At 41.5% G+C, this 21,939-nt stretch overlaps 1 protein-coding gene across 1 annotated transcript in view; it reads left to right on the top strand.

Annotated features, from left to right (window-relative positions):
• The window catches only part of Polr3a (RNA polymerase III subunit A), a 43,380-nt gene that overhangs the window by 5,065 nt on the left and 16,376 nt on the right, over positions 1–21,939 (top strand). Inside the window, exons 6-22 of the mRNA XM_047554368.1 lie at positions 394–397; positions 2,090–2,328; positions 2,449–2,611; positions 2,788–2,924; positions 3,953–4,056; positions 4,727–4,868; positions 7,219–7,359; positions 9,006–9,075; positions 9,492–9,619; positions 10,010–10,148; positions 11,552–11,716; positions 13,898–14,070; positions 15,825–15,936; positions 16,798–16,916; positions 17,565–17,702; positions 20,004–20,174; positions 21,538–21,651. Of these exons, the coding sequence (XP_047410324.1) occupies positions 394–397; positions 2,090–2,328; positions 2,449–2,611; positions 2,788–2,924; positions 3,953–4,056; positions 4,727–4,868; positions 7,219–7,359; positions 9,006–9,075; positions 9,492–9,619; positions 10,010–10,148; positions 11,552–11,716; positions 13,898–14,070; positions 15,825–15,936; positions 16,798–16,916; positions 17,565–17,702; positions 20,004–20,174; positions 21,538–21,651 (2,259 nt within the window). The remainder of the gene's footprint in view (positions 1–393; positions 398–2,089; positions 2,329–2,448; positions 2,612–2,787; positions 2,925–3,952; positions 4,057–4,726; positions 4,869–7,218; positions 7,360–9,005; positions 9,076–9,491; positions 9,620–10,009; positions 10,149–11,551; positions 11,717–13,897; positions 14,071–15,824; positions 15,937–16,797; positions 16,917–17,564; positions 17,703–20,003; positions 20,175–21,537; positions 21,652–21,939) is intronic.

Below are 21,939 nucleotides of genomic sequence, written 5' to 3'. Positions count from 1 at the left end.
CAGGCCAGGCATGGTGGCCTTCCTGTGCTGCTCACCAGCAGCTCCTGGTTTCTTTTTCCTGATGCAGAACAAAATAAGTCAGAGGTTTCTTCCCTGTGCCTCTTAGGAAGCTGTTGTCACAGCCCTCTTTTTTGCTCTTTTGTTTATTGTAACACTGGGGACTGAATCCGGGGTGCTCTGCCACTGAGCACCAAGTCTCAAAATAAAAAATAAAGGTGCTCAGGCTGGCCTCAACGTTGTGATCCTACTACTTCAGCCGCTGTCAGGGGGATTACAGGTGCACGCAACGCAACCAGCGCTCACATCGTACTTGAGGACTGCTCTTGGTAAGAAGGGACTTCCAGACTTGCCAGTTCTCCTACCCTTCTGGTCTGTGATTTTTCTGGTTTCTAGACTGGTACTGTCTGGTACTCCAGGTAAGGTCTGGCCTTTGTCCCGTTCTTAGAGTTCTGTTAATTTCCTACCTGACTGCCGCAGGTGGTAATGAAATGCCTGTGGCTGAGGAACAGGGAAGCTAAGGAAGGGAATCTACTTTGGGTAGGGCCTGGGATTCTCTTGGGATTCTTCCCCTCTCCCCAGCTACAGCCTGCAGTCCTCCAGAGTAGGACCACTGTACCTTTCTCTTACTGCAGTCCTACTCAAATGCTCCTTTCTTTGTTCTCCTCTCATTGAGTTATGTATAGCAATTCTATTTGTAACATATACTCTTAGCCACTCAATTTTAAGTTCCCCCCTAATTTATTTATTTTAACATAAGGAATTTTTTAGAAATGGTTTTTCCTTTTCCTTTTCCTTTTCTTTTTTCCTGGATACTGGGGATTGAACCCAGGGGTGCTTTTACCACTGAAGTACTTCCTCCACCCCCAGCCCTTTTTAATTTTCAGACAGGGTCTTGCTGAGTACTGAGGTTGCTCAGGCTGACCTCAAACTTGTGATCCTCCTACTTGCTTCAGCCTCCCTAGTCGCTGGAGTATAAGCATGCACCCCCATACCCCTCCAGAAAATTTAATGAGTAGACAACAAGGCACAGGATCTCTGATAATCTACATAGTTCCTATGAGTAAGGTTTTAACAGCATAATGCTTTTATTAATAAAGTTAATCCAAAGGCAATTTAATCTCATTTAAAATTTTTTAAGTGTCAAAACACAGCAAAAAAATTATAATTCCATTCACAGATACCTGTTAGCAACTCAGCACCTCAATAAACACTTCCATTTCCTCATCTCTGCAAAGATGTACATTTTTCTTTAAAATGAGGCCACACATACACATGCTTATTTCATTTGCCAATATTTTTATGAATTTTTTTTCATGTCAATAACTATTTCACTAAGTTGCTGAGACTGGCCTCAAACTTTTGATTCTCCTATTTCAGCCTCCAGAATCGCTGGACTTATAGTCATGAACCATTGCCTATAATCATTTTTTTTATCTAGTTTTCCATATGTGGGTATACTAAGATCTTATCTAGCCAGTAACCTGTCAGGCTCTTTGCACTTTTCACAACTTAGAACAGGTTTTAGCCAGGGATAGTGGTATACGTCTATAATCCCAGCTACTTTAAGAGAGTGACACAAGAGAATCACAAGTTCAAGCTATCCTGGGCAACTGAGGAGCCCTGTTTCAAAATTAAAAAAGGATTGGTGGTGGAACTCAGTGGTAAAATTCTCCTGGGTTCAATCCCAAGTACAAAAAACTAAGTAAAATAATAAAAAGGACTGGGGAAGTAACTGGTAGAATGCATGTCTCGCATGTGAGAGGGGGCCCTGGGCTCAGTCCCCAATACTGCCAAAAGAAAACAACTTTAAAAACATCCTTGTGGCTGACTCTTCATGTTCATTTCTGAAATCATACCTTTGACCACAATCATGAAGAGCATAATAGTTGGCTTAAATAATTGAAATAGGAGAACTGCTCATTTTTAAGACTCTCACAGCTTAGCCATGTCAACTGAAATTTGTGGCATTACTTACACTTACCCTAAATAAAGTGGTGAACAGGTTAGAAAGAATGGAGACTGAAGAGCGTGCCTTACCTATTGGAAACTAACCTTCTCTCTCCATTCCTTCCTTTCCTCCTTCCCTTAGGAAAACTGAATCCCTTAATAGTTCTGAATTTGTTTAAACGAATCCCTGCTGAAGACGTCCCTCTACTCCTCATGAACCCGGAAGCTGGAAAGCCCTCCGATTTGATTCTCACACGACTTTTAGTGCCTCCTTTGTGTATTAGACCCTCCGTCGTGAGCGATTTGAAGTCTGGCACCAATGAAGATGATCTGACAATGAAATTGACAGAAATCATTTTCCTAAATGATGTTATTAAAAAGGTCAGTGCTTCCCATTAGTTTGTACATTTTGTAGTGTATCTCTCCAAAACCCGTAGTCAAGAAAACACAAGAAAAATCAAATGATCAGTCTTGTTTCTGATATTGCACTGCTCGTTTTAGCACCGGATCTCTGGAGCCAAGACCCAGATGATCATGGAGGACTGGGATTTCCTACAGTTGCAGTGCGCCCTCTACATTAACAGCGAGCTCTCGGGCATTCCCCTCAACATGGCACCCAAAAAATGGACCAGAGGTTTTGTCCAGCGCCTGAAGGGGAAACAGGGTACGTTTCTGACAAAATGTGTAGAAGATAGCCTACTGTCTCTGGTATCCTTGTGTAGAGTGTACGTCTGGCTTACTAGTTGGAGATCACTGGTTTTCCTAGTGTCGAGGTTCATATTACTCCCAAACAGTGCACAACACACCATGAGGACCTATGACATGCTTCTATGTATTTAGGTCGATTTAGAGGCAATCTCTCAGGAAAAAGAGTGGATTTTTCTGGCAGGACAGTCATCTCGCCTGACCCCAACCTCCGGATTGATGAAGTAGCTGTGCCAGTGCACGTGGCCAAAATCCTAACTTTTCCTGAAAAGGTAAGTACCAATTAGTTTCCCAGTTCTAGCTTTTCACATTATATTTTGCTATTCCAAACTACAGAGGAAATTCCCCAGTCAACACCCCCACGGTTTCATTTATATGTATCTATGTATCTTCCCAGTTTGTTTTATACACATACAACCGTTATATAGTGTCCTTGACATATACAACCACAGTAATATTTGGTATTATGCATATTGTTCTGCATCTTTCATCATGTTGCAATATTGTGCACACCTCTCTATGTTGATTTATGTCTCATTTTAGATAATCAATGGTAAACATCACCTCTAGTTAATTTCCTTGGGATATTATTATTTTTAAACTTCTGGAATAACTGAGTCAAGGAGTGTGAACATTTTAAGCCTGTTGATGTATACTGTTAAAGGTGGAGCTATCTATACTCAGCTCACAGTCACAGTGAATGTATCATGGTGTTTACAGTCCTTTCTTTTTATGAAAGTTTACTTGGCTAGAGCCTGATGACAAGAGCATATCGATGGGCTGTGCCCTTATTATTCAGTTAGCCCAGATCATAGGTGCTTCTGGTGATATTTGTGCTAAGTGTCCTCAGTTGAGTTATAAATGATGCCAGGGTTTCTTTCTCTGACATGCTCTTCCACAGACAACTACCCAAGAGCTATAGAATGTGAATAAGACAGGCATTTCTGCTGTCACAACTGTTAGACCTTAGAAACTTCTTGTAAGTAATTACAGACAAAATTGCCACCTGTTTCTAGGACCACAGAATGTCCCAACAGGTCTCTGTACCAGTCCACCTTGTTCGTTTTACTAATGGGGAAACTAAAGGCCAGAAAAGGAGTTGACAGGTCTCAGTAAGTGAATGACTGCGTAGAGACTGGACCTGGATCTCAAGACTGTTAAACTCAAGGCCACAGACAGCAGGCTGCCCAAGGGAGCTTCTCTTTCTTCTAGAATCTACTCAAAGAATGATTAGGACACTATAGTTTGCAGCTTATAGAAACCTGAGAATATCTTACTGTGTTTTCTTATTGTCTTTCAGGTAAACAAAGCAAACATCAATTTTCTGAGGAAACTGGTTCGAAATGGCCCTGAAATTCACCCAGGAGCTAATTTCATCCAGCAGAGACATACACAGATGAAAAGGTAATGAGTGCTCCCCCACCCTAGTTTGATTTAACTGTGTTCTCGTGACCAAGTTCACTGTCCCCATACAGCCACAGCACGGAGTCCAGAATACAATGTGTGATACTTTCATATGTGGGAAGTATCTTTAAATTTCAGGGGGTCCTATGTGTGTGTCACTTGGCTCTGTTTGATCTTTGATATATTTGAAGTGCTCATGTGCTTCCTACATGTAACACTATGGACCAAGATGACAGAGTACTCGGATTGTGGAAGTGGATCACCTCCTGTGTCACTGGTCTCTCAAGGCTTCCTTCAGTGCACTCCTAACCCAGTGCCCTTACATTGCCAATTCTGGCTCACACAGCAAGACGAACTGACCACTAGTGCATTTTATCTCGTGAGAGGATTTGATCCTCCAGGCCTGTGGGAGAAGCTGATTTATTACTGTATTTCTGTGATTGAGACATTTTTTTTTCATACTGTAACATTTCTGAAATTAGGAAATATCTTACATCATCTTGTCATAGTTTAATAGACAGCTTTTTGGTGACACAGAAATTAATGTTATGAGTTCAAAATGGAGGTGTCTTTGATTTAATGGAATGTTATAGAGATTGAATTCTTAAGTGGCATAAATCTAGTGAGAGAACTTTGATGTTATATGACACCTTTATCACTGCACATTCAGGTTTTTGAAATATGGAAATCGTGAAAAGATGGCTCAGGAACTCAAGTTTGGTGACATTGTGGAGAGACACCTCATAGATGGAGACGTGGTGCTATTTAATCGGCAGCCCTCACTGCACAAATTGAGCATAATGGCTCATCTGGTGAGTGCAGGATTGCTGTTTTTATTTTTATCAAGTAGAAATTGCTGTGTGTATTCAGTGCTTAATTCTGGACTCCTAAAATTGCCCATAATCTCAAATTTTTGTAATGTGACCTCCCTCTTTTCACTGTTTAGCTTGAGTGAAACGTTTGTAATTTCAAGTTTCCTTTAGCTATTTTTAAGATGTATAATGTAAAATTTGTACACAATACACAAGATCTAATTGAAAGTGTAAAAGTGACTAGTTTCACTTAGAAATAAAAATGTGTGTGTTGAGTGCCCCAGACTTGGGTAAAAATTGATATGGCAGAAAATTGACTTTTGATTTAACTTTGCATATTAACTAAGGAGCTAAAATGCTGAAGAGATTTTTATTTTTTGGTACCAGGGTTTGAACACAGGGGCGCTTAACCACTGAGCCATAACTCAGCTGGTCTTTATATTTTACTTTTAAACAGGGTCTTGCTAAGTTGTTTAGCACCTAAGTTGCTGAGGCTGGCTTTATGATCCTCCTGCCTCATCCTTCCAAGTCACTGGAATTACTGGCATGTGCTACCATGCCTGAAGTATTTTATGAACTCATCAATCTCATTACTTAGTAGAAATAACAAAGAAGCCATTTGTGATTATGGGGATTTAGAAAGTTAACAAAAGCCTTCTCTTTCTGGAAAGTTGCTTGCCTCTGGGGCATTTTAAGTAGAAATTTGTTTGAAAGCTTTCAAAAATATTCACAGAAATGGAAAGAATAGCGTGATGAACTTGCATATTCCTGTCCTTCTGTATGCAGTAGATTTCACAATTTCATACCCTTGTTTATCTTTCCCCTTTGTCTTTGACAAACCCACGTCCTGTCTTTTTACATGTGTATTCAGTTTACGCTTGTAAGAACTTATGTAACCACGGTGCCCGGATCACACCTAACAAAATTAACAGCCATTTATTGGTATCCTTTAGTACCCAGTCCATATTCAGATTTCCCCTTTTATCTCAAAAATGCCTTTTGGCAGCTACTTTATTCAGTGTGCAGAGTGTACACGTTACATTTAGTTGCTACATGTCTCCATCTCAGTTGCTCTAGTCCTGCTCCAGTTCCTTTTTTTTAAATCTCCATTTTAAATGGGTCATTTGTTCTGAAAATGTCCCATCTTCTCAGTTTGCCTATAGATGTGTGGCATTGCTTCTTCATTCTTCCTTTTATTCCTATAAACTAAAAATTAGTTTGAGCGCATGACCAGATTCAGGTTCAACTTTCTGGTGAGAGTAACTTATAAATGATTCTAGTTACTTCCTCTTGACTCGAAGAGGCACATAGTCTGACTGCATATAAGAAGACTTTTACTTATGCTAAGGTTGGGGATTCAGATGTATCAGGTCTGTAAAACTGAGCTCCAATTTCTTTTTTCTTTTTTTTTTTGAGATGGGGATCTTGCTAAGTTGCTATGTCTGGGTTCAGACTCTTAAATCTCCTGCCTCAAGCTCCAAGCCACTGGGATTACAAGCATGCACCACCATCCCTGTCTACCATTAATCTTTTTGGTACTTGAAACCATGACACCCCTGGACAATGGGAGCTGTTCACATTGACTCTCATGATGGTGTTTGCTTGGTAGTGTTAAATCTACTGCTTTGTTTTGCGGTACTGGGGATTGAACCCAGGGCCTGTGTGCTTGCAAGGCAAGCACTCTACCAACTGAGCTGTGTCCCCAGCCCAAATCTACTGTTTTGGCTTGACCAATAGAGCTGCTTGAATAAGTCCACAAAGATATATGTATATCTCAGCAAAACATACCAAAAATGTATTTCCTTAAAGTGTTCAGTTTTCCAGGAAGCCATTTTTTAATGTTTTGAAACAGAAGCTTTTGAATACTTGCTGTTTTAGTTAGCTTTTTCACTGCTGTGACTAAAGAACCCGACCATAACAATTATAAAGAAGGAAAAGTTTATTTGAGGGCTCATGGTTTCAGAGGTCTCAATCCATAAACTGCAGGCTCCATTCCTCAGGGCTTGAGGTGAGGTTGAACATCATGGCAGAGTATGTGGCAGAGGAAAGCAGCTCACGTGATGATCAGGAAGCAGCAGATCAGAGAGAGACTACACTCTTCAGATACAAAATATATACCCCATAAGCCACACCCCCAATGAACCACTTCCTCCAGCCACACCCCACCTGCCTCCAGTTACCACTCAGTTAATCCCATCAGGTATAAATTCACTGATTAGGTTAAGCCTATAAACCAGTTGTTTCTCCTCCAAACCTTGCATTGTCTCACATGTGAGCTTTTGGGGGACCCTCACATCCAAACCATGACGCATGCCAAAGTCCTTTTCTCATTTTGTTTTGTATTCCTCAGGCCAGAGTCAAGCCCCACCGGACCTTCAGATTTAACGAGTGTGTCTGTACTCCTTACAATGCAGACTTCGATGGGGATGAAATGAACCTTCATCTTCCTCAGACAGAAGAAGCCAAAGCAGAGGCCCTTGTTCTGATGGGGGTACGTAGGGTGGTGTGGCCAGCCCAGCTCTGCTTCTGCGAAGGAGGGGAAGGGGAACATGCCCCGTATGAAAACACCACCACAACTAGCAGTGCCACCAATGCCTATATTGTTTTATCTGGCTTTTCATAGATTTCTTTTTCTTTTTTATCTTTTTTATCTTTTCCCTTTTTTACAGGGTGCGGTAGCAGGGATTTAACTCAGGGACACTCAACTAAGCCACATCAGCCCTATTTTGTATTTTATTTAGAGACAGGGTCTCACTGAGTTGTTTAGTGCCTTGCTTTTGCTGAGGCTGACTTTGAACTTGCAATCCTCCTGACTCAGCTTCCAGAGTCTCTGGGATTACAGACATGCGCTACCACGGCTGGCCTTGTTCCCATTTTTGATGGGATACTTCTAACCTATTTTAGTTTAGATTTAGTATTCCCTGGAAAGGCTTTGGGTTTTAGCTGCTATTTTTGTAGATTTTTTTCCTAAAATAAACATGTTTTTGTAGCAAAAGGGAATGTTTAGAATGTTACTGGGAGTGATAGCCAATAGTAGTAATAGTAGTCAGCCAGTTAGACTTTACCATTGACTTTGCCTTTCAGAATCTATACCATGGGCATTTTTTACAAAGTAGTTAGAAATGAAAACAGTAAGACACAGGCTTCTTGGATACTAGGATGGAAGAATCCTTGGTTACATGTGAACAATTCCCCTTGGTTTCATGGAAGAAAGTAGTTATCTTCCTTTCTGACTCAGCAGTTCTCAGTTAAATGTGAACAGGGTTTAGCTTGGATATTGACCCAAATTACCCAGGAGAGTTTTCCAAAATATACCAAACTCCACCCCGGGCCCTCTCAGAGGTGTTCTGAAACAGGGGTGAGGGAGTAAGCAAGTGTGTCCTGTCTCCCACCCCAATGGAAGGAGCACTGCTGTGAGTAGTGATTCAGAAGTAGGCAGTAAAGGCCTTGCCATAAAGGACCTTTGACTCTGGATGACAAAGCCCAGGATGATGTCCACAGCACTTGAGCCCGTGTACATCAAGAGTAAAGCAATTGGCCCCAGTACCACACACACAAAAAAACCCCACACTCTGATACATGAAGCTGTCTTTTTTTTTAAGCTGGGGGTTGAAGCAAGGGCCTCACAAATGCTAGACAAGTGCTCTACCACTGAGGTACATTCCCAGTTCCACAGAATTAAATTTTGTTTTAGGACTTAATGTCTCAAAAAAGAGAAATCAAGCAGTTCTGCAGTCATTGTGGAGATACATGGACTTGGTTTACTTCAGAGGTAACAGTGCTACTGAGCCTTCCCAGAAGTGAATTTGCTCTGGAGAAGTGTACTTCTTAATAATAGGTAAAGTCTTACATGTGTAGAACTCTATAGAATTCCAAAACGACCTCTGCAGATTTCACTTTAGTGTCAGTATAAACCTCCAAGGCCAATCTTTCTGGTACTTTATTCTCTCTCCATAAGAGCAGAAGGAACTGGAAGTGAGTGAGAAAGCAAGGCTTGAGACTCCTGGCTCCCATTCCTTAGTTTCCCTTTTCTGCTCTTTCTTCATTCGCAACAGTTGGAAAGCCTCGTGCTGCAGATCTCTGGACTGCATCGTGCAGCCCGGAATTCCTAACTTACTGTGCTTATTTTTCCTTCAGACTAAAGCAAATCTGGTAACTCCAAGGAATGGGGAGCCACTCATTGCTGCTATTCAGGATTTTTTAACAGGTGCGATTATGAAATTCATGAGAAAGGAAACTTCTGACTGGAATACAGTGACTCTCATTCACAATGATTGATGTGATGACTTAAAAAGCTATTTAATTGCCTATGTTTAATTATTTTTGTTTGCTAAGTTTGCTCATGAGTCTTAAGGTATTTTTAATTGGCTATTCATTGGTTTGATGAATGCTCAGAGCTCCCACCATGGATGGCATTTTCTAGGCCTAGTGCTTAATGGCCCAGAATCTGTCCCCGTATCAAAGGACTCAGCATTGAGTAAAACAAACACTTCACTGAGCTTAGATTTTGTATAAATAATTCACTCTGTAAGTAGTATAACTGAATTTTAAAAAATTGAAAGCTTATGGGTCTCTCTAATTTGAATCCTGTTCTTTGTTTTGTGCTGGTTCTAACACTCTTAGGTGCCTATCTCCTCACTCTCAAGGACACCTTCTTCGACAGAGCCAAGGCTTGCCAAATCATTGCTTCAATATTGGTTGGCAAGGATGAGAAAATTAAAGTTCGTCTCCCACATCCTACGATACTAAAGGTACGTGCAGGCTGGGCACAGTGGCCCATACTTGTAATCCCAGCAACTTGGAAGATTGAGGCAGGAGATCGCAAGTTTGAGGCCAGCCTGGGCAGCTTAATGAGCCCCTGTCTCAAAATAAAATAAAAAGGGGTGGGGTTGTAGCTCAGCAGAGGACCTCTAGATTCAATCCCCAATACCTCCAGAAAATTAAAAATAAATAAAGGTGCTTATAGGAGATGTGTGTCCACACACAAGTATATGTGTGTGTCTGTGTAGACCATCTGGTAGAGTAAGTGTAACCATGTTGGTGCCAGGCTTGGAGCGGACTCATTAAACCATCTTGCCTTATGTGAAAGGTGGTTGAGACCAGGCTCAGCCCCTCATCTCTGGTTTCCTTTTTATCCCTAGCCTGTCACCCTGTGGACTGGAAAACAGATCTTCAGTGTCATCCTCAGACCTAGTGATGACAATCCAGTAAGGGCCAACCTCCGAACCAAGGGCAAGCAGTACTCTGGCAAAGGGGAAGACCTCTGTGTCAATGATTCCTGTGAGTTGAAGGAACTGGGGATGGCAGGGGGGAGCAGACACATGGCAGAAAAGCAAGTGGCCAGAAATTAACTTTAGTAGATCCTTTCACTTAGCCAGCAAATCCAGTGTTTCTCCAAGACCTCTAGCAAGAAGTTGATGCTTCCAGAGGAAACTGGTCCTTCTTCCCTCACATGTAATTCCCTATTCTCTAGAAGGTAGAGATCATGTAGATGTGTGATCGAGTGGTTAGTTTTCTTCTCTAAATTAATAGGTTTTGTCAGTTAGTGCAATCTGTCTCTTATTTTGCCTTCCTTTGAGCTGGGGAGACATAAACAAGGCTCCATTATTGTGGTAGTTTTATGGTTCTGGAGATTGAACCTACTCTACTACTGAGCTACAATCCCTAGCCTTTTTTGGGTTTTCATTTTGAGACAGGGTTTTGCTGAGTTGCCTCAAACTTGCAATCCCCCTCTCTCAACCTCCCGAGTAGCTAGGATTACAAGCAGGGTCTCATTATTTAAGGTATATAATTTATTATTTTGTGTCCAAAAGTACAACTAATAAGTGTAAGATTTTTTTACTTATGTATTTAGTGCTGAGAATCTAACCCAGGGCCTCACATATGATGCTAGGCAAATACTTGACCACTGAGCTATACCCCAAGACTAAATTTTTTTTAACCTGACTCATCTTATCAGCAAAGTGTTCTGATAACATGAAGATCAGATATATCAGGATTTAATTGCAAGTTGCCAGAGTCTTTCTAAACTGCTACATCCCAAAGTGTGGTGCATGGACCAGTGTCATAAAACCAGCAGCCTGCTTTGCTCACCCCAGATCACTCCAAAACATCTCTCCAGCAGACTACTTAGAGTTACACTGATTTAGAATGGATTTTGCTAACAGGGCCTCTTGTCTAAAAATAATTCTCTAGGATTCTGAACTGAAGAACTTGATTGTAAAGGTTCTCTGAAGGTCAAGATTTGTACTGTATGTTGAAGGACACTGATTTTCCTCTGGTTTATTCCCTTGAGAATATACTTTGTGGGAGTGTGGTGCAGTGGTAAAGTGGGTTTAATCCCAGATGCCAAAAAGAAGAAAATGTACACACACATAGAGCTCTTTAAGATACTTTAGCTTCTTGTTTTATTTTTAAATTTTTTTCCAGTTCTAATGATCAAACAAAGTACATCATGCATGCTAAGCCCCTCCTCTACCACTGAGCTACACCCGCAGCCTCACTTCTTATTTTAGATTGTGTTTTGTTGCTTCCTAGATATAAATTTCATTTTTTGTAGTGTGAGTTCTTTACCATGATACTACTGTTAATTTTCAGTAGCAACTGCCTGAAATTCATTTTGAAATGTGGCAAGGTGATAAATAATCATTTGTCTAAATGCATAATCAGTATTATTGTTCCAGATGTCACCATTCAGAACAGCGAGTTGATGAGTGGCAGCATGGACAAAGGAACGCTGGGATCAGGATCCAAGAATAATATCTTCTACATTTTGCTCCGAGATTGGGGACAGAATGAAGCTGCTGATGCGATGTCCCGGCTTGCCAGGCTGGCACCCGTGTACCTATGTGAGTGTCTCAGCATCCTCTTGTTATTGCTGTAGTCGTTAAGAGTTTTAGGACTTGTGATAGTTTGTTCTTTTGCAGTTGGTTCATCACACGCACATGCGCCACACAGAGAAAATGATACTTGTTCCACACTAGATAGAGCATGTGTGCATTTATTAATCTGATTAACTCAGTATTGACTAGTTTGTAGATTTCGATCCACTTTCTCTCTGCAAAATCTGCAACCACTCCTTGCCTACAGATAGGTTTGTATTATATAAAAGGCCTTCACAGGCTTCTTCCAGGCACCTTGGAAGCACTGACAGCCCTCAAGGCCTCCCAGGAATCAGCTGAGCCGTGACTTGGTATTGCCCTTGCACTCATCAGTACCTTTGTTGCTCATGCTTTGAGCATGGCCTGTGTCAAATAATTTTTTTCATGCCCCCCAAAAATCTTTATGCTGCTCATCTAATCAAGTCTTTGCCTGGATATCAAATTACAGGTTGAAAATTAGTTTCCCTTAATTTTTTTATTTTTTTTTTTTATTGTAAACAAATAGGATACACGTTGTTTCTCTGTTTGTACATGGAGTAAAGGCATACCATTTGTGTAATCATAAATTTACATAGGGTAATGTTGTTTGATTCATTCTGTTATTTTTTTCCCTTCCCCCCACCCCTCCCCACCCCTCTTTTCCCCTCTATACAGTCCTTCCTTCCTCCATTCTTGCCCCCCTCCCTAACCCTAACTCTAACCCTAACACTAACCCCTCCCACCCCCCATTATGTGTCATCATCCACTTATTAGCGATATCATTTGTCCTATGGTTTTTTGAGATTGGCTTATCTCACTTAGCATGATATTCTCCAGTTTCATCCATTTGCCTGCAAATGCCATAATTTTATCATTCTTTATGGCTGAGTAATATTCCATTGTATATATATATATATACCACAGTTTCTTTATCCATCCCTTAATTTTTAAGGTATTGCTCCACCCTTTTTTTTTTTTTTTTTTTTTGAGACAGGGTCTCACAAAGTTGCAGTGTCTGGCTTTGAATTTGCAATCCTCCTGCCTCAGCCTCCTGAGTTGTTATTGGCATTACACCTGAACTCATTTTATTCTCTGTTTTTGAGTGATTTCTGAAAATAGAAGGGCAGACAACAGGTTTCTTCCATGCCATCTTAGAGCCTGAAATCAGATGACTCTTTCCATAGGTTATATTGCAGGTGGCCTTTAGTATTTAAGGTCACTCTGCTTTATGTTATAGTGGAGAACATTATGTTCCCCAAGGGATCATAAGGTCTAAGAGAGGAGTCGGCGAATATTTGTCATTTTGTGTAACTCTCTAGGGACTGAGATAGGAAGCTCTTCTTTAATTGAATTGTGATAAATGTTGTGAAGTTTGTTTGTTTGTTTGTTTGTTTTGGTACCAGGGATCAAACTCAGGGGCACTCTACCCCTTAGTAATCCTCAGTCTTTTTTGATTTTGAGATAGGGTCACACTGAATTTCCCAGATTGGCCTCAACTTGGGATCCTCCTGACTCAGCCTCCTGAGTATAAAAGCACTTTTCATACTTCAATTTGTGTATGATAGTCTATTTTGAGAGAAAGAGACCACTTTCACATAACTTTTATTACAATGTTATAATAATTATTCTTTTATTATAGTATGCTGTGATGAATTATTTTGTTCCTTATTGTTAATCTCTTATAGTGCCTAACTTATAAATCGGACTTAACTGGACATTGTTAATCGGCATTACAGATGCATGCCTGTAGTCCCAGTGACTCAGGAGGCTGAGGCAGGAGGATCGCAAGTTCAAAACCAGCCTCAGCAATTTAGTGAGGCATTTAACAACTCAGTGAGACCCTGTCTCTAAGTAAAATTTTAAAAAAGCCCTAGGGATGTGACTTAGTGGTTAAATACCCCTGGATTCAATCCTAGTCTTAAATAAATAAATAAAAGATAAATCAAACTTTATCATAGGTATGTATGTGTAGGAAAAAGCACAGTATTACATATAGGGTTTAGTACTCTGCAGTTCAGGTACCCCACAGTGCTCTTGGAACATATTCCCTGCAGATAGGGGGGACTGCTCCACAGTACAGAGTGTACGTGGTGGTTATAAATTATACCTAGTAGCTTTTCTGAATAACATTTATGGCTCTGTTTGTGATTTGCCTGCCAACTCCTGCAGCTAACCGTGGATTCTCAATTGGGATTGGTGATGTCACGCCTGGCCAAGGACTGCTGAAGGCCAAGTATGAGTTGCTGAATGCTGGCTATAAGAAATGTGATGAGTACATCGAAGCCCTGAACACAGGCAAGCTGCAGCAGCAGCCTGGCTGCACTGCCGAGGAGACGCTGGAGGTAAGAGTGGCCCTTTGGTTTGGATCGGCCACAGCACGCTCACTGCAGCTGAAAGGGTGTCTGCTGTCATAGGCAGGAAACCACCCAGAGAAGGTAACGAAGGAGCAGAAAGTAAGGATACGGCCTCCTGTGTCTCGGCCCTATGCTAGCCATGTGTTTACCAAGGGCGTGACCTCTGACCAGGTCCTTCACATCCCTTCCAGCTCCCACGTTCCAGGTGGTGAGAACACAGCCATCTGTTCATTCTGCCACATGGGGCTGCTCTTGTCTCAAGCTCACACTCACACCCCTGTGACTGTCCATTAGTGCTTCTGCCCTCTCTGTTTCCAGCACACTTCTGTAGCACCACAGCTCTGCGAATGGAAGGTATTCAAAGAGACTTGGATACAGGATGGAAAGTTCATATCTGATAGTCACACACCCAACCTGCTGCCCCTATCACATTTAAAGCCAGCTTAGCTGAGGGACTCGGTCAGTGTGGCTCACTCCCTGGGACCCTGAAACTCTCACAAGCAACCAGGTCAGCAAGGCAGAGGGTACCAAAGTTTTGCCTGACCCGCTTCTACCCTCTGCCATGGCCCGTGGTTCTGAGCTTTAATTTACCTCAGTGAGGAAGAAAGGCTCTTTAAGCATGAAGAAGCTTTTTGATGAAATTTATTTTCTGAAGCAGGGAGAAACTACATTGTGTGAGGTATTCACACAAATCATTCTTAATCTCACCAAGTCTTAGAAAAAGCAATAAGTGTATATTTCTCACGGGTACCTACCTAAAAAATGACTTGAGGCCTCAGTAGGACCAATTTTAACAGAATCATGACTCCTAGCTGATTCAGCATCCTATGTTGTGAGTTGAAAAGTGGCAACCTAGATGTGTTCATGGGCGAGTACATTCAGCAGTCACCTCATCCTAGGCTTAGCTCATGCAAATTCAAATGGTGCATGGCATGAAAAAGTCGACAAATCGTATAAATAGTACAAGCAGTCCTCTTTTTTTTTTAATTTTTATTTTTACAGACAGCATTTTGATTCACTGTACACAAATGAGGTATAACTTTTCATACTTGTGTATGATTGTACACAAGGTAGTTTCACACCATTCATGTCATCAGACATGTACGTAGAGTAATAATATCTGTCTCAGTCTACTGTCTTTCCTTCCCTCACCTCCTCCCAACCCATTTTCCTCTATACCATCCAAAGTTCCTCCGTTCTTCTCTTGCCACTCCCCATCCCCACCCCCCACACCCCCTTTATGTATCAGCATCCATTTATCAGAGAAAGCACTCAGCCTTTGGTTTTTTGGGCTTGGCTTATTTCACTTGGCATGATATTCGCCAACTCCATGCATTTACCAACAAACGCCATAACAAGCAGTCTTCTTTTACAGACTGCCTATTACACACTCATATGGGAATATGTGTGTACACATCGTTGTCTATGTACACAGGTATTTTGTTGTATGGGTACTATATCCAAAGCCATGTGTATTCTATTTTGTAAGCCATTTAAAGAATTTTTTAAATTCTTGTTACTTATTTTTTGGGCCATATATCCTGATTCAAGAACCTCAAGAAAGATGTAGGTATTCGTAAAGCTAGGGCGTTTTGATCCTCCAAGGCACTGAAACCTTTATTAATTGGCAGTCTGACATCTTGCCTAAGTATTCCCAAATTTCTTTAAATATCACAATGAACATGTGTAATCCACAAAGCCAATGGGGACAACACCCCACAGATCTCCTTTTCTCCCTCCAGGCACTGATCCTGAAGGAGCTGTCTGTGATCCGAGATCATGCTGGAAGTGCCTGCCTCCGGGAGCTGGACAAGAGCAACAGCCCTCTCACCATGGCACTGTGTGGCTCCAAAGGTGCGCAGGCCCCTCCCCAGGGCCTAATCTACTGCCATTGTGTTCTCCATGCAGGTGGCTGGCTGGATTCTGGAAAAGATGACAGTTTGAAGCTTGCTGTACCTTCAGATGGGCTCTTCATTTCTTTAAGGGCATATGTTTTTAGATCATAGAGAGCTCCTTGATTCTATGCATTTTAGGAAGTTTAAATCTAATCTTTTGGAGGAACTGGTTGGTGACATGGGTATATTTCTGGGTACAAAGAGGTACTTTGGGGAAACTTGATGCTTAAACGAGAGCTGGGAATTTTTAATAGTGCATTTAATGATGTAACAAAATGTTTTAATTTCGTAGTTACCCAGGTCCCTAAAACATTAAGTTTCATGACACTTCATTCAAACTCACAACTTCCAGGCTTCTTTTTTTATGTTTTTTGTTTGTTTGTTTTAACAAATAAAGTCTAGTTTCATTTCTCTTTAATTTTGCTTCCTCTTACCCCATATTCTCCTTCTTCGTGCTCCTGGCATATACCTAACACTTTCCCATTCTGGCTTCTCCATTCTTCCTCCCCATTCTCTTTTGTATCCAACCTTAAAGTCCTCAAAAGTCCCACCCCATGGCTGCTACCTTCTTAAAGTCTTGCCTGGCTCTCCCCAGACTTCTCTCCAATACAGGCATGCACCTGAGTCCCTCTCACCCTCCTGTCTGAGAGTTCCACCCTGTCTTAGTGTGGTTCTGTCCTTTACTACCCCCAGGCTCTGACTTGTTGAGCATAGGGACCTGTGTGCTGGGTCATATTCCTATCTTACCCCACCACGCTGCCCGCTCTTTGGTTAGTATTATTTCAATAAGTGATGGTATATTTCTGATGTGGTTCCCCAGGTTCCTTCATTAACATATCACAGATGATTGCCTGTGTGGGACAGCAAGCCATCAGTGGCTCTCGAGTGCCAGATGGCTTTGAAAACAGGTCCTTGCCTCACTTTGAAAAACACTCAAAGGTAAGCCATAGTGGGTCAAGTAGAACTTTGAAGTTCCATTCATCTAGATCATCTGAGGAACACAGACCTATCTATATAAAAGTCCATTGGCCATTTTATGCAGTGTTTTGTATAAGTATATATATTTTTGCCATTGTGTTCAGATGTACTTCATGTATCATAATATTTGCCATTTTAAATTGTACAATTCACCAACAGTATATTTACAAGTCGTGCACTCATGCTCATAGTGTACTTTTGGAATATTTTCATTGCTGCAAAATGAAACTGCATCAACATGAGCAACATGTGGTTATGTTTGGAGGTGGGCAGGTCTGGCCCTCAGGAAGGATGTCTCAAGGTCCTCAACTGCTTGCCTGCCTTCAGGTAGCAGCCTAAGCCAAAGCCTCCCTTTCCTGAGCCTCTTGCCTGCCACCGGCATCTGCACCAGCCCCAGCTGGGATCTCACCCTCCTTGTGTCTAGTAAGGATGGTCTGTCCAAATTATTCCTCCTTTAGGCAAGGGCATATAAAACCTGCCATTTCATGAAGTGCATTGGCCATGTAGTTAATAAAGCTGGGACATTTTCTGATTTGAATGGATTTTTAGAATTGTGAATCTTGAATTTTTTTTTGTTTGCTTTTTTTCTTTTTTCCTACCTCTCTTTAGCTCCCAGCTGCCAAAGGCTTTGTGGCTAATAGCTTTTATTCTGGATTAACACCCACCGAGTTTTTCTTCCACACAATGGCCGGCCGGGAAGGTCTAGTGGACACAGCTGTAAAGACAGCTGAAACAGGATACATGCAGGTAACTTGAAGAGAGGTAGGCCATTAGCAGCAGAACAGAACAAGGCTCTGCAGATCTTACCTGATGATTGTGAATATGCTTTGCCCATGAGCTATAACTTATCCAGTTTTAGTAGTAAAGGGAAAATTTTAGAAATGTAGGAGCTCTGGAAATAAAGAACAAAGAAAAGGTCGTACATTCCAAATTCTCATGTTTATCTTGAGTGATCAAGACTAGGTTGGAGCCACACATGCCAAAGCTGCACTAGAAGAGAATATGCTCAAGTGTTTTCCAGGACATGTCACTTAACCTCCCAAGACGCTGTTTCCTGGCACATGAAGATGGGGATACGTGCCTCCCACACAAAGGGTTCTCCCACTTGGCAATTATTTATGTCATTTTTTTTTTGTTTTCTTTTGTTGCAGTGCTAGGGATTGAACCCAGGGATGCTCTACTACTGAGCTACATCCCCAGGCCTTTTTTTAAATTTTTATTTTGAGACAGGTTTTCCACCAAGTTGCCAAAACTGACGTCCAGGTTATGATCCGCCCGCCCCCCTCATCCTCCCAAGCTGATGGGATGACAGGCATATCATTAATTATTAATATCATGGTAATTGGCCCCAGTACCTGTTCCAGAGCCCACCAGAGGTTTCAGATACCTAACTGCTTACCCAGTGATGTAAAGCTCCAGGATAGCAGGCTCTGGGCCACAGAGTAAAACTAGAAATTATTTGTGCTTGGCATCGCATGCTTTGCCACAGACATATCCTAAAATGGCAGAGGAGTAAAAGTTCGTCCCTTCTGTATTCTTCCAGAAGACCACAACAGAGTATTGCTTTTCAGTGTCCAGTGATCATTTTTGTTCTCTACGCCATAATTTAATGATATTTGTTGGGGAAAAAAAATTTTTTTGCAGTGCTGGGGATCAAATTCAGGGCTTTGGGTGTACTTGGCAAGGACTCCTTTGCTGAGCTACAGCCTTAGTCCCCCAAAAATTTTAAATATTTTTAACTACTTAAAACACAATACCAGCAAGAGTTAACACTCCAAACCTGGCATGGTGGTGCACACCTGTAATCCCAGCAGTTCAGGAAACTGATGCAGAAAGATCACAAGTTCAAGGCCAGCCTCAATTTATCGAAGCCCTAAGCAACTTAGCTGGGGCTGGGGATGTGACTCAGTGTCCCCTGGGTTCAGTTCCCAGTAGCCCTCTCCCCGCAAAAAAAGCCTTAACACTCCAACTTGCTGAGCCAGGAGCTTGCTTTAGCTTTCTGTCCTCTGTCCCCACTGTGGAATGGCCCTCACAAGCTGGGAAACCAGGATCAATGAACTAGAGATTTCCGTAGCCTCTTCTGTACCTGTTTGGCATTATCTGATACTCTTGACCTTCTGGTGGGAAGTTGTCCTTCGGTTGGGGTGTATGCTCTTTTTGTCAAAAGCCCAGCAGGCTCTGAAATGCTTTTGCACTCGCCATAGCATGTTTTGACTCTGTTTTTTGTCTTTACCTTTTTGAAGTAAACAGTATGACGTTCCCAGAGCCGTGTGTTAACCTAGAAGAAATTAGTTCTGGCACAAGGAAGTTTTGTTTTTTAAGTTGCCTGGAGGAGAATTTCTCTTTCTCTGATTCACAGAGCCACCCTTACACTTCTGTCTGGAGTGGTTCTGCTGGTGGAAGGTTCTCTCTAAGCAGATTTTAAGAAATGGTTGCTGCCTGCTGGTTCAGACACAATGCTATCCCTGTTCTCTCCTCTTTCCCCTCTGTCCCAGAAGAGGGCCTGAGCCTGGTCCTCTGTAATTCATATTGAAGTTTGCAGGGGTCCTGGCTTAAACTTGTGTTTAGAAATGCAAAGCCATGGCATTGATTTATACCTTAGGGAGGAGGAGGGGAAAGGCAAAACAGCCTAAGAAAACAGCTTTCACAGAGTTCTTTGGTGTGATACAGTTTAAATCACAGGTGTTCTAAAATACAGACTGACCAGAGGCTGAAGTGTATTCTGAATCTCACCCCACAGGCCAGTGAGACCTTCTTGGTCTTATTCTTGGAGTAAGAGGATGCTTTTAAGGGGTTTCTAATAATGGTGTTTTTATGGGATTAAAGTAATTATGACCTTGAACTGGACATGTGGCTCAGTGGCAGAGTACTTGCCTATTGTGCACAAGACCTTGGATTCAGTCTCCAGCACTGCAAAAAAAAATAAAAGTAAAAAAATAAAATAAAATAAAGACCTTGTGACCTTGAAACTTGGAGTTGCAGCTCTCATCCTCTGCACAAGTGACTGGTCTCTCAGAGTAGCTGAGCACTTCCTTCCTTTTCCTTCAGAGAAGGCTTGTCAAATCCCTTGAAGATCTTTGCTCCCAGTATGATTTGACAGTCCGAAGCTCCACCGGTGATATCATCCAGTTCATTTATGGGGGAGACGGCTTAGATCCTGCAGCTATGGAAGGGAAAGATGAACCTTTGGAGTTTAAAAGGGTTCTGGACAACATCAAAGTAAGCTTTAGCATTATTTTGGGGGCTAGAATGTTTCTGAGAACTTTTTTTTTTTAAAAGAATATAGTTACTGTTTAGAATATCACATTTCATGCTTTAGTCATGTCTCCCTAAGCACTAGATTGGTCTTTTCTCTTTGTGTTCTGCTGCCTAATTTTCCAGTATTAAAAGAAAAAAAAAAACATGTTTTCATTTGAACATCTAGTATTGGTAGTACTCAAATGCCAACAGAAGAGGCTTTGGTTTCTATGTGTCCAGTAGAGCATATAGAGACAAATTTTGTAAGTCAGAGCCATGGAAAAGCAGGCTTATTTCACATACATAACTGAGGTAGAATTCTGAACCAACCTCTGAAAAGTAGTTTGACATACTGATCTGGATTTAAATATTTGTGCCTTTTGACCCAACAGTTCCACTTGTAGAAATTTGCCCTACAGAAATAGCCTAAATGTTCCAAGAATGTCTTTTCTAGGTTGTTTACAGGACAGACAAGCCATCAATAGAGGATGAGTCAAATACATAGTGCTCTAGCTGTCCACACACTAGAATAATATGCAGCCATTGAAGAGTTGGGGAAAATCCCATGAGCTTGGGGACGTTAGAGTATTTTCACTCTTGTAATGTTTGGTGTTTGATTTTTGTTTTTTTGTTTTTTGTTTTTTTTTTATTTTTTTGCAGTGCTGGGGATCGAACCCAGGGCCTGTGCTTGCAAGGCAAGCACTCTACCAACTGAGCTATCTCCTCAGCCCAAATTTTTTTTTTTTTTTTTTTTTTTTTTTTTTTTTTAGTTGTAGATGGACACAATATCTTTATTTTTATGTGCCTCACATGTGAGAGGCAAGGCTACAGCCCATATTAGTTAATTTTTTTTTTTTTTTTTTTTTGGTGGTGGTGCTAGGAATTGAACTCAGCATCTTATGCATGCAAGGTAAGCACCCTACCAAGGGAGCTATATCCCTAGTCAAGGTTTGTTGTTTTGTTTTTTATTTTCCCCAGCTTAAGGGGCCAGGGATTCGAACCGCAGTCCTTGCGCATTCTAGGCGAGCTCTCTCCAAAGGGAGCTATTTCTTCAGCTCCTGGTTTTTGTTTTTAAGAACAGTATACATTTTTAATGCAAACCTAGGCTATGTTGAAGGTTGGGAAGAAATAGAACAGTAACCCCTGAATAGTGTGAAATTCTTTGTGTAAGATGGAGTACTTGTTTATCTGGTCCTCACCTTCTTCTGAAAGGTAGAGGCCACAATTTGTTTCAGAAGAAAAATCACAGCTTTGGATAAAGTTTTTTTATCTCCTAAATTCCTTCGCCTAATATTGCCCCACTCCTCACTCCTGCAATGTAATGCCATTTCATTCTGATATTCAGGCAGTTTTCCCATGTCAGAGTGAGCCTGCGCTCAGCAAAAACGAACTGATCCTGACCACAGAGTCCATCATGAAGAAAAGCGAGTTCCTCTGCTGCCAGGAGAGCTTCTTGCAGGTACGCTGTGCCTCGTGCTGCCGTCACACCCAGCTTGCTGGCATCAAGAACTCTTGCCACCCTTACTGGCCAGTGAATTGCATAAGCTAGCGTTTTTGTTTGGTTTTTAACATGATTGTTCCATTACTAAGAATCTCAAAAATGGCCTGGGCAAAAGTCTCACTAGCCATCATGAAGAGCTTATCTCCTGTCTTTCACAAAAACAGTTCCCCATTAGAGAAAAATCAGTTAAAGTACTGATTTTGAGCCCCGTTTCTGCCACCATTCTGCTGCCCACCTTCTTATCCT

Source organism: Sciurus carolinensis, chromosome 5, assembly GCF_902686445.1.
Source record: "Sciurus carolinensis chromosome 5, mSciCar1.2, whole genome shotgun sequence".
In the NCBI taxonomy this organism is placed as follows: Eukaryota; Metazoa; Chordata; class Mammalia; order Rodentia; family Sciuridae; genus Sciurus; species Sciurus carolinensis.
The sequence above is the reverse complement of the archived record's forward strand: the minus strand, read 5'-3'. Positions and strand labels throughout refer to the sequence as shown.